This window comes from Mandrillus leucophaeus, unplaced genomic scaffold (genome assembly GCF_000951045.1).
Source record: "Mandrillus leucophaeus isolate KB7577 unplaced genomic scaffold, Mleu.le_1.0 Scaffold189, whole genome shotgun sequence".
In the NCBI taxonomy this organism is placed as follows: domain Eukaryota; kingdom Metazoa; phylum Chordata; class Mammalia; order Primates; family Cercopithecidae; genus Mandrillus; species Mandrillus leucophaeus.
In genome coordinates, this window is record NW_012101909.1 from 1,182,891 (window position 1) to 1,195,505 (window position 12,615).

Sequence of the window (12,615 nt, forward strand, 5' to 3'; positions counted from 1 at the left end):
GCTTTTGATGTGTCATCAATTTTAATACCCACTTGATTTGGTTGTCCGTGATTTCCATTTCATTTGTCTAAAAATTAAACAAAACCCCAGTTCCTTTTGGAGAAAATTTTTTATAAGCAGTTTAATCATATAATACTGTAGTAATATAGCATTGTTCTAAGTCTTTATTTTAATGACTATTGTTTTCTTTTTAATAAGGTTTCTCTATACTTGTTTAAAGAATTGCCTTTGTATCTTTGGCAACCTTCTGCATCTGAGATAGCAGTGATTCGGGATTGGTTGTTGAATTACAACCTGACAGTGGTGAAGAATAAACTGGCCTGTGTTATTCTTGAAGGACTGAATTGGGGATTTACTAAACAGGTATGTGTTCAAACCATTCCCTGGAGACTGGAGGTTGTACATGCATCTGTTTCAAAGAAGGATTTTCTCAAAACACTAACATTTTTGAGTACCATTTGCAAGGTCTACAAATTCTTTTAGCTATGTCAGAATTTAGGATTTTCTTTAATTCTCTTTAGCAGAATGAGCAACTATTAAATGAAGATAAATTGTTCCACATTGAAAATTCTTCCCTTTTTCCTTATTCATGTGTATGTGTTTTTATTTTTTATTTTTATTTTTTTGAGACAGAGTCTTGCCCTATCACCCAGGCTGGAGTGCAGTGGCACGATCTTGGTTCACTGCAACCTCCGCCTCCCAGGTTCAAGCGATTCTCCTGCATCAGCCTTCCAAGTAGCTGGGATTACAGGTGCATGCCACCACGCCTGACTAATTTTTGTATTTTTTAGTAGAGACAGGGTTTCGCCATGTTGGCCAGGCTGGTCTCGAACTCCTGACCTCAAGTGATCCGCCTTGCCTTGGCTTCCCAAAGTGCTGGGATTACAGGCATGATCCACCGTGCCCGGCTGTATCTGTTGTTTTGTCTCTGGCTACTTTAGTTTCTCCTAATTGCCTCTTCTGCCTCTGGTTCCTTTTTCTCCTGTAATTTGTCTTGCATGTCATTGTCAGAGTTGTTTTCTGAAACACTGTGCATTGGGTAACAGTCTGAGCTCTAAGCCAGCCTGCTTGGGTTCTAATCTCAGCTCTGCCATCTTCTGGCTGTGTGACTCTGAGCAAGTTTCCTAAACTCTTTGGGCCTTGGTTGCTTATTTGTAAACATTCATGTTAATGAGTATACCTCAATATCTCACAGGGTTGTGTTTTGAGATGGAGTCTCACTGTGCTGCCCAGGCTGGCCTCGAACTCCTGGGCTTAAGAGAGCCTTCTGCCGAGTACCTGGGATTACAGGCGTGTGCCAGTGCGCACAGAGTTGTTGTAAGGATTAAACAAACGAGGAAATGCAAGATGTTTAGGATGATTCTTGCCACACATTAAGTACTCAGTAGTGTGGTTATTATTAAGGGTTTGCTATGTAGCATGTATCTTCAGAGATACATTTCAAGTGGTATTCACTGTTACAAAACCTTCCCTGCCTCTTTACCTTGGACCTTATTTGTTAGCTCCTCCATCAAAAGATTAACATTTAAAAGAGAAAGTGGTGGAAAACTCAGCCCTTTACACCTATTTGACAGATTTTGTTCTGAGCAAGTCGTTTAGTCCTGGAAGCCATCTTGCGTCTGGACAGCATGATACCGGTTGTGCAGATAAGGAAACTGAAGCCTGGGAGCTTTTCTGCTGAGGTGTCCTTGACCACCTGGGACTGCCCATAGATTCATCTGGGCCCTCTCTCATTGACATGCTTGTAGGCAAGAGCTACAGGGAGCTGTTTTCCACCTTCACATTCTCTGGCTTGTGAACAGAATCACCCAGGCTCTCCTCTCGAAGAGCTGCATGAGAGTCTTCCCACGCCTTTGTTAGAGTTAGGAAAGTCGTCTTTCTGAAAGGTTTAAGGAATGTATTTTTTCAGATTGCAAAGGAAGATAGAGTAAGAAATTTGAGAAGCAACTTCAGGCACCAGAAGGAATATTTTACCTGTGTTGCTGAGTGTCTTATTTAACTAATGATGGAACAGGAAAAGGGAATGTAGACATAATTTATTAAATATCTTTCTTTCTTTCTTTTTTTTTTTTTTTTTTTGAGTCAGAATCTCACTCTGTAACCCAGTGGCACGATCTTGGCTCACTGCAACCGCTGCCTCCTGGGTTCAATCAATTTTGCTGCTTCAGGCTCCCAAGTAGCTGGAACTACAGGCATGCACCACCACACTTGGCTAATTTTTGTATTTTTAGTAGAGACAAGGTTTCACCATGTTGGTCAGGCTGGTCTCGAACTCCTGACCTCAAGTTATCTGTCTGTCTTGGCTTCCCAAAGTGCTAGGATTACAGGCATAAGCCATCACGCCCAGACAGTTTATTAAATATTTTTCTGTTTTAATTAACTAAGCATCTGCCTGGTTCGTGGCATTGCCCTTGACCTGAAGTGTTTGTAGAGATTCTTGGGTGGAATGGGGTATGACATTCAAAGATAACCTTTTTGGCTGGAGTAGAGGTTAAGTCAGGTTCAAACCTATCTAGGTGCAGTGTTATGGCCCTTGACAGTTTTTTGCCTAGTTCTCATTTTATAGCTTCATTGTGTGGGATGTGATTTTTGGAACATTTAGCTTCTGCATCGAAAATCCTTTTTTACTATTCTGTCTAATGTTTTGATCCAAAGTTACAAAAACAAAACAAAACCAAGGTTCTATGTTTGTGACTATTTTTCTCTTTAAAAGGGTACCCTTCATCTGCATCAAGCAGTTCATGCTGAAGTGGCTTTAATGGTTCTTGAAGCTTACCAGAAGTACCTTGCACAGAAGCCATATGCTGGGATTCTTTCTGAAAGTATGAAGCAGGTATTTCTTTCTCTTCTGTATTGGAAACATGAATCTTTATCTTCCCAAGACATTTAGAAATAAAGATGATAAACTTATACTATTGACCATTAGGTATCCTAAGAACATTTCTGGCAATTTAAGATGTTATAATTGACTTCTATGGTTTGATAAAGATTCTTCTTTAAATAATAGCCTTTATATAACTATTCTAATGTTACAGAATTTGAGTTGAACTACAGTGGTGTATTAGAGCTTGGTTGTACTGGCTCTGGAGAACTGACTTAAATTTTTAGGAACTTTGCAAGCCAGGTTATTAAACTATTGGTAGCTTAAAATTGACCATGGTGGGAATTTTTACACCACCAAAATTGGCAAGTGCTATAAATGGGACCTCCGTCTGATGGTTAAACTTATTGATCAGCACACTATTCATTGAGTATCAACTTTTATGTCACTTTTCTTTTACATGAGCTAAGATCAGGTTCACAGAGTGACTAGTAAGTAAGCAGAAGTTGCGAGTGAGAAATTGCTTTGATGTAGTGCAATAAACATTAATTGGAGACCAGCAAGTAGAATATTCCTCTCTTTTGAGGGCATTGTTGGTCACAAAAGGAGATGAGTGTAGGGGCTTACTGATTTAATTTGTGTGTGACTAATGTGGCTTAAAATAAATAATTGTTTTAGGTTTCATATTTGGCCAGTATTGTTCGATATGGAGAGACGCCCGAGACCTCATTTAACCAATGGGCCTGGAATTTAATCTTGAGGCTAAAACTGCACAAAAACGATTATGGAATACAGCAGAATTGTCCAGCTGTTCCCTTCTCCATCACTGTGCCTGACATGACAGAGTCACCCACGTTTCATCCTCTCTTGAAGGCTGTGAAAGCGGGCATGCCCATTGGCTGTTATCTAGCCTTATCTATGACAGCTGTGGGCCACAGGTACAGTGTTGGGCTGAACCACTAGGGTTACTGAACCTTATAGATAGTTCTAGAATTTTATCTTCCATATCCCAAGTTCTGAGGCCTCTGTCAAACCTATTGAGGAGTAATTAGGGCCAAATAATAATCCTTGATTAACAGCTTATCAAGGGGAGATGCTGCCCAAATTCACATACTTCAGATTTGTACAAGCAAGTCACCTTGTTACGTTATGAAGAGAGCTCTGCTTGTCTCCTGGAGTGCAGTGTTCATGTCAGCAGTAGATTCATACTCTCTTCCTCAGAATTGTGATCAAATAAAAATAATTGATCACCTGTAGTAAAATTTTTGAAAAATTGATGGCAGCCCAACTCAGGCTTCTTTTTTTTTTCTTTTTAATTTTACTTTAAGTTCTAGGGTACATGTGCACAACATGCAGGTTTGTTACATAGGTATACATGTGCCATGTTGGTTTGCTGCACCCATTAACTCGTCGTTTACATTAGGTATTTCTGCTAATGCTATCCCTCCTCCCTCCCCCCACCCCACGACAGGCCCCAGTGTGTGACGTTCCGCATCCTGTGTCCAAGTGTTCTCACTGTTCAGTTCCCACCTATGAGTGAGAACATGCGGTGTTTGGTTTTCTTAACTAGAGGTCCCCTTAACTGTCTAGAAGAATGAAATGCCTGACCAGGTCATATGCCTCTCTGATATGAGCCCATAGCTGTCTGTATGTCTTCCACTGGAGCATTTATCACACTATATCATAGTTAATCTGTTTAATTTTCTCAGAGATTCAGTTATATATAACTTCTATGAGAGAAGTGCCCAGGAACGGCATTTGTCTTGTGTTACCGTTTTATCCCTAGTGACGAAGACTTTATCTGCTGCAGTAAATAACTGAATACATGAATGACTTCTCAGTTGGTTAAACATCCTTTTCTTTAAAGATTCTTTTCTTATGCATTAATTTTTTTCTAGTCTATTCATTTGTCTTCAGACTCTTTGACCTCTGCTTTCTGATTCTTGTGTTTTAGACTCACCGTAACTCTTTTTAGCATCCTCATTTCAACATCTTGTTCCACATTAAGTGTAATTTCAGTGGGATACCAGTTGCAATCAGCTGTAGTCTTCAGCCTTGTTCTGTGAAGTAGGAGAGATACAGAATTGTTTGATAGCTTCCCATGGGTTGTTGACAGTTTAGTTGAGATAATAGACAAATCAATCAGCAGTACTATAGAATATAATTGCAGGCTGGATGATATGTGGAGAACAGTGGTTCTCAACTTCTACTGTTCTTTAGATTTACTTTTGGAGCCTTTTAAAAATCCCAGTGCAGGGAAAAGGGTGAGAATCCTGGCCTAAATGGGCTGGGGGCCAGTTCTCTAGGTATCTCTAATGTACACCCTGGATTGAGAACTACTTAGAAGCTGAGCAGAAAGAATGTAAAGGAAGGAGAGATCAGTAGAGTGGGATACCTTCGTGGAAGAGCTGAGTTTTGGAAAGGAGTCTTAAATTAGACAAGACGTCTGTCGTAGTTTGGATGTTTGTCCCGCTAAACCTCATATTGACATTTGATCCCCATTGTTGGAGATGGGACCTAATAGGAGGTGTTCGGGTCTTGAGGGCTGATCCCTCATGAATGGCTTAGTGCCATCCTCTCAGTAATGAATGAGTTCTTGACTTAGTTCCCATGAGAACTGGTTGTTAAAAAGAGCCTGGCACCCCGCCTCCTCCTTACTTGCTATCTCACCATGTGACCTCTGAACTCGCCAGCTCCTGTTGGCCTTCTGCCGTGTGTGGAAGCAGCCTGAGGCTCTCACCAGACACCCAGTCTTCCAGCCAACAGAATTATGACTCAAATAAACCTTTTTTTCTTTATTAATTGCCCAGTCTCAGGTATTCCTTTATAGCAGTGCAACATGGACTAGGACAACATCCTAGGCTAATGAGCAGAGTGATGTTGTGTTCCTCTTACAGTTACTTAGTGCCCACAGTTTGTTGAAGATTCAGCTCAAGGGCCATTTCCTGCCACGTGCAGCTCCTGTACATTCTGAACAGCGCACTCACTGTGTTTTATTGTCATTGTATTCTCCCCCACTCCTCATGGACTGTTTGCTCTATTAAGGTAGGGACATTATCTTGTTCAATTGTGTATCTCCAGATCTTATACTTAGTAGGTATTCAACAAATGCTGGTGGGTTGAATGAATATGGAAAGGAGAGTCAGGTGTCTGAGTGGGTAAGGGGAGAGGTGGGGAAATGATGAGGAAACACTTCTCAGTGATGCCTGTGATCCATATTGGAGAATGGAGGTGATCAGGCATTTGGGCCAAATTATGGAGATATATGAAAGCCAAGTAAAAGAAGGTAGAATTGATTTAGAAAAGAGGAGACCTGATAAGGGTCCTTAGGAAGACACTCTTTATATTGTTTCCAGTAGCTCTAGTGTTATTAACAGTTTCTGCACTTTGGGTTTCCCATCTCTAAAATGGGAGTAATAATAACATCACACTTCCTTTATGAGGCTTAAGTGAGTCAGAACACATGTAATGTGTCTAGAACAGTGTCTAACATGATTCTCTTGAGTGCAGTTATCTGAACTTAAGTGTTTTATGATTTCTTGAATTTCTTGTATCCACTCTGGGATCATAGCTCTTTATTCACTGATACTGCTGTGGACTCTCTCTAAAGATAATTTTTGATTTGTGCTGATTACTAAATCTTGAATGGGAGTGAGAATGAGAATGAGCATTTCCTCTCGGGGCTGATCTCTCGTGTAAAACTCCATGGTGGGCATTTGGGATTACGTGTACTAGAATACAGAAGTAACTTAAAACAATCTTAGGTATGGGCAGAGTAGGCAGGGACGTAAGTTGTGTGTGAATATAATATTATGGACATTGCAGAGAAGGGTAGTCAGAAATTCACCCAGAATATTTCCCATCATAAAATCATCGATTTTTTTCTGTTTATTTTCATCTATCATTTTTCCTTTGATCTTTTAAAAAAGTATGTATAATTTTATATCCTTAGTTTTTCACTTTAATATTTTAAGTAGTTTCCTTGTGGCATAACCTTTGCACAATTACTTTATTTTTTGAAATGATTTTTTCCCCCAGAATTAAAGCGGTTATAACCAAACTGCAGAATTAGGAAAGTGGAGAAAAAGCCACTCGCTTCTGCCACTGTTGTACAATGACTATTTTGTTGTGACATTGTCCCTGTATTCCCCTCCACAAATAACTTTACTGGTAGTTATAATCACGAGTGTAAAATTTTATGTTTTATTCCCTAGTATCTTGATAGCAGAAGTGTTTTTCCACATTGCCTTTGGTCATCATGTGTATTATTTTAAAATGATGCAATAGTATTTCCAATTGAAAGGATTTTTCTAAAATTTCCTTAAGTTATTTTCTACCTCTGAGTTTTAGAGTTAAAAATAAACCTGAAAAGCACATCTTTACATGGATCATATTTTATATTTTTTTCCATATTTGAGATTATTTTTTAAGGATAGATTATTTGAAGTGAGGCAGAGAATAATAAACGTTTTATGCCAAATTGGTTTTAGCAGAATTTTGTAGTTTATGCAGGTCGAGTATCCCTAATCTGAAAACCTAAACTTTGAAATGCTCCAAAATCTGAAACTTTGAATTCTGACATTGCACTCAAAGAAAGTGTTCATTGGAGCATTTTGGAGTTTGGACTTTTGGATTAGAGATGCTCAGCTTATAAGTATGATTCGAGTGTTCCAAAATCTAAGAAAGCACTTTTGGTCTCAAGCATTTCAGATAAGGGATAGTCAACCTGTACTGACAGATTGAGCTCACTTTTGAGTCTCCTCTTTGCTGTGACACCTTGTGGGAATATCCAGACAAGGAGAGCCCCTGTGGTTCTCTTAGGAGAAGCTCTGTTTGAGAAACAAAATATGGTAGTGGAGGGTGCTTTGGATTAGAAATGTGCAAACTGAGTTCTCATTTTGACCTTACCGTAGGAAATTATGTGAATTTGGGCATGATACTTCACCTTCCTCATCCATAAAATGAAAATACAGATTAACTTTTAAGTTCCTTTGCAATTCTAGAATTTCTGTGTGAAGATTGGGGTCTAGTATTTCTGTGTGAAGATTGGGTATAAAACATGTGCTGGAGACCTGAGATAACCCAAGGTATTGAAGGCTCATAACTCATTGGAAGAACAGAATTTTATGAACCAGCTACCTTGTATATTCATTGCCTTTCTCTTTTTCCATAGCATTGAGAAGTTCTGTGCAGAAGGCATCCCACTGTTGGGAGTTCTGGTCCAGTCAAGACATTTGAGAACAGTGGTCCATGTCCTGGATAAGATCCTACCTTTATTTTACCCTTGCCAGTATTACCTTCTGAAGAATGAGCAGTAAGTGTGTTCCATTTGTGGCAGGAGACACTCTTAAACAGTCCAGCAAGTACAAATGACTGTGTCTTCTGATTTCTTAAGTAAAATAAAGGGAATGCTATTTCAACAGTGTATTATAGGGCAAAAATATTCTGCACCCCAGTTTAGAATGCAGGTTGATGAACAGTGATTCTAATAATGACTCCAGTTTTATTACCATGAAAGATATTTTTCCTTTTCATTTATTATAACTTTGAATTGCTTATTAAAGCTTATAAAGTATATGAAGGAGCAGTTTTTCCCCTGAGATTCTGGGAATCGTGCTTCTGATATTGAGCAGCAAATGGCTTTGCCATTGTAACAATAGAAAAGATTGTTTTTAATTGTTTACGGTGCATATAGTGCAGTGTTGCCAACAGATAAGATGCGTAGGAAGGTGGGAAGAGAACAACCTGTCTAGGGAGTAGAGAGTAAAGCATCTGGCTGGGGCCTCATGAAGAGTGATGAAAGGGGAGGTGAGGCCTCACCGCATGTGGAGAAGCCCTGTTCGGTGGGGACATGAAGTACATCCAAAGGCACAAGGGGAGCATTACAGTTTTCCTGTTGTGTGTCTTTTCAAGCAGTGTGTCTCCAACTTGGCCAAAAGAGCTTATTAAATATGGATTCCCAGGTTTCTCCCCTGGGGATTTTACTTTAGTAGGAATGGGTTAGGTCCAGGGAACTACTCACCCAACCCCTCAACCCCTTTTTAAGAATCGGCACCCTGGGCATGAGGCAAGTTTGGAAACTGAATGGTTTGGAAACATCTCTGCCTTTATTCGTGGAGGTGGGGAGTGAGGAGGGGAGAGTGGTGCCTTTGGGTCTTTCTCGTAATGCTGTTTAACTTGCATGTGTTTGTGTCGTGGATCTGTTCTTACACCTCTGTGGGTAGATAGAATTCTTTTTAACCCATGTTAAATGTGAAAACTTTATTCTTCTAGAGTCCCTTCTTAAATAGTGCTTTGGTCAAAAACTGGGACCAATTTAGGAATTTTTTGTTTCCTCGTAAGTAATTAGCTGGGGAAAATTCCGTTGACTCCTGATTGGAAGGTAAAGTGCATCCTCCTGTGTGCTTGGCAGGTTTTTGTCGCACCTCCTCTTGTTCCTACACTTGGACAGCGGTGTCCCTCAGGGTGTCACACAACAGGTCACCCACAAGGTGGCACAGCACTTGACAGGAGCCAGCCATGGGGACAATGTGAAACTTCTCAACAGCATGATCCAGGTGAGGGCCCTTGCAAGCCCCTGAACACACTTCTAGTGTTAGCACGCTTATGTTTTAGTCATTTCAGATTACTTGGCTCAGTGTGCTTTTGGCCAAGAAAGGCAGTAGATTTGGGCTTTGTAGTGGAGGTAAATATTATTTTATTGCTATTTTAAAAATGAGAGGCTGGTTGTTATCTTTCCCATCACATGAGCCTTTTCTCCACAGGCACACATATCTGTAAGCACTCAGCCCAATGAAGTGGGCCCCGTTGCTGTGTTGGAGTTCTGGGTTCAGGCTCTCATAAGCCAGCATCTCTGGTACCGAGAACAACCTATCCTCTTCCTCATGGACCACTTGTGTAAAGCAGCTTTTCAGCTGATGCAGGAAGACTGCATACAGAAATTACTCTACCAGCAACATAAGGTAAAAAACCTGTTAGAAAATTTATCTTTCAGTGATTGGCTAGATGTAGTAGTTTGTTGTTGTTTTTTTGAGACAGAGTTTCGCTCCTGTTGCTCAGGCTGGAGTGCAATGGCACGATCACAGCTCACTGCAACCTCCGCCTCTTGGGTTCAAGCGATTCTCCTGCCTCAGCCTCCTGAGTAGCTGGGATTACAGGTGTGAGCCACCACGCCCAGCTAATTTTTGTATTTTTAGTAGAGACTGGGTTTCACTATGTTGGTCAGGCTAGTCTTGAACTCCTGACCTCAGGTGACCTGCCCACCTCGGCCTCCCACAGTTCTGGGATTACAGGTGTGAGCCACCGTGGCTGGCCTAAGTATAGTAGCTTTCTAAAAAGATTCCCCCAAATACAGTTTTTAGATTTGGCTGTAATGCTCTGCCTTGGACTATTGCTGCTGGGGGACACATCCTTGAAATCTCTGTCTTATCAGAATCTTGTATTGTAGTAAGACAGTTGCTGATACTCTTGTAAAGGTCATTGATAAGATTTTTCTTAAAGCCTCCTCTCTCTGCTCCACATCTCCCGGTGTAGAATGCCTTGGGTTACCATTGTGACCGGAGTCTGCTCTCATCTTTGGTGAACTGGATTGTGGCAGGCAACATCACTCCTTCCTTTGTGGAGGGCTTGGCCACACCTACTCAGGTAGGAAACTGACTGAGATGACCATTTGTTAGCTTTGTGAACTTTAATCTCATGATCATCCTTGCAAAGAAATTACTAATAGTCTAAATTAACTTTTATTTAGCCCTTATTCTAGTATAAGTATACTTTTTCATTTAATCTTTGTAGTAGCCCTTTGCTGAGGTTGTGCTGTTGCCATTCCTGTTTTACAGAGGAGTTAACTGAGTGTTTTTTTTTTTTTTTTTTTTTTTGAGACGGAGTTTCATTCTTGTTGCCCAGGCTGGAGTCCAGTGGCGCGATCTTGACTCACTGCAACTTCTGCCTCTTGGGTTCAAGCTATTCTCCTGCCTTAGCCTTCCAAGTAGCTAGGATTACAGGCATGCGCCACCATGCCCAGCGCATTGTATTTTTAGTAGTCGGGGTTTCTCCATGTTGGTCAGTCTGGTCTCAAACTCCTGACCTCAGGTGATCTGCCCGTCTTGGCCTCCCAAAGTGCTGGGATTACAGATGTGAGCCACTGCGTGCAGCATGAGGTTTTTTTTTTTTTAAATTAAAAAACATTTTTGGAGACCAGGCCTTACTTTGTTGCGCAGGCTAGTCTCAATCTCCTCTTGTTAAGTCATTCTCCTGCTCCCAGCCTCCCTAGTATTTGGGGACTACAGGCACACTACTGTGCCTAGCTATAACTGAGGTTCAGTGGAATTAAGGGCTATCTCAGGAATAGACAACTCTTAATCAGACTCCAGCCAGCTGACTGTAGAGACTGCCCAGCAGCACTGCAGAGAGCTTTAGAGTAGGCACTGGAGCCAGACAGCCTGGGTTTCAATCTGGGTTCTGCTGTTTGTTAGCTCTGTGCCTTGGGCAGCTTGCCTACCTCTCTGTCCTCAGTTTTCTCAGTTGTCAAATGGGAATAATGATGGCACCTGTGTGTAAAGCATTTAGAACAGTGCTTAGCTCGTAGCCAGTGCTTACTGAGTGTTGGCCATTATTATTGTCATCAGCAGCAGCAGCATTATTTTTATCATTACCACCTCTTACACTTTGTGTATAAAATTATGTCTGTTTCATCACTTAAATCAGTAGTAACATTCTTCAACCTGTTACTCGTCTTACTTCTTGCTCTTCTTCCCACCTCTCATGGATTGAGCTGGAACAAACTCCTTGCTGTTAGCTAGACACATCCCTGGCTTTTCCTCTTTTTGTCTCTGCCTAGCGGATTCTCTTACCAGCATGCCTTTCCCTCTGACCTCTACATAGAACCTTCTCTGAGGTAGCACTTCACCTTGACTCAGTGCTTGCCACTGCTCAACTTCACCTTTTGGTTACTTACATATTAGTCTTGTCTACTCCAATAGATGGAAAACTTCTTAAAGACAGGGCCCCTGTCTGGTCCCCTTTCCTGTCTCTTTCGCACACAGATCTTGCCCAGTAAATATAGAGTGAATGAACATTTTCTTGTACTAAAGTAGCCTTTCCAAAGGAACGTAACATTTTCCAATGATCTATTTTATTTAAATTTATATCTGTGACAAGAATATAGGTGGGTATAAAAATATGTTAATTTTAGAAACTGCAAATATTTGCTGATTGAGATTGAGATAGGAAGAGAATATAAATGTGGAATATCAGGATGTATTTTGTCAGTGGGGCAAGCTCCTCCTTCCCCTCCCCTTTATCTGGTGTCATTGTAGGTCTGGTTTGCCTGGACAGTGCTCAACATGGAATCCATCTTTGAAGAGGACTCCCAGCTCCGGAGAGTTATTGAAGGGGAATTGGTGATAAACTCTGCTTTCACCCCTGACCAAGCTCTGAAGGTACAAATAGCAGTTCTGCATTTGAGTGGTAGAAGGTGGCTTACACTTTTGCTGATGGATTCACCCGTAGCTTTTGGGCTTTTGTGTCTTCTTCTGTTGTGAATGTTTGGAAAGCTCAACAACCAAACCAGTACTCAAAACTGTGTAATTGAAGAGTACTTGCTTCTCAAGTTTCATTTAACAAGAGTCTCAACCTAATATTTGAAGGCTGGATCATTGCACATGTGACAGGGGTTGCCACTGGCTCCCACATACATCAGAATTCCCTAGAGAGCTTGTTAAAAAGCAGATTCCTAGACCTCACCTTCTGAGATTTGGAGTCTCTGAGTCTGGAGTGGGACCAGGAGTTTATTTTTT

General features: G+C 40.9%; 1 protein-coding gene across 1 annotated transcript in view; it reads left to right on the forward strand.

Moving 5' to 3' along the window:
• The window catches only part of EPG5 (ectopic P-granules autophagy protein 5 homolog (C. elegans)), a 149,680-nt gene that overhangs the window by 73,612 nt on the left and 63,453 nt on the right, over window positions 1–12,615 (forward strand). Inside the window, exons 15-22 of the mRNA XM_011978099.1 lie at window positions 199–363; window positions 2,714–2,833; window positions 3,500–3,759; window positions 7,995–8,135; window positions 9,234–9,378; window positions 9,586–9,783; window positions 10,355–10,465; window positions 12,136–12,258. Of these exons, the coding sequence (XP_011833489.1) occupies window positions 199–363; window positions 2,714–2,833; window positions 3,500–3,759; window positions 7,995–8,135; window positions 9,234–9,378; window positions 9,586–9,783; window positions 10,355–10,465; window positions 12,136–12,258 (1,263 nt within the window). The remainder of the gene's footprint in view (window positions 1–198; window positions 364–2,713; window positions 2,834–3,499; window positions 3,760–7,994; window positions 8,136–9,233; window positions 9,379–9,585; window positions 9,784–10,354; window positions 10,466–12,135; window positions 12,259–12,615) is intronic.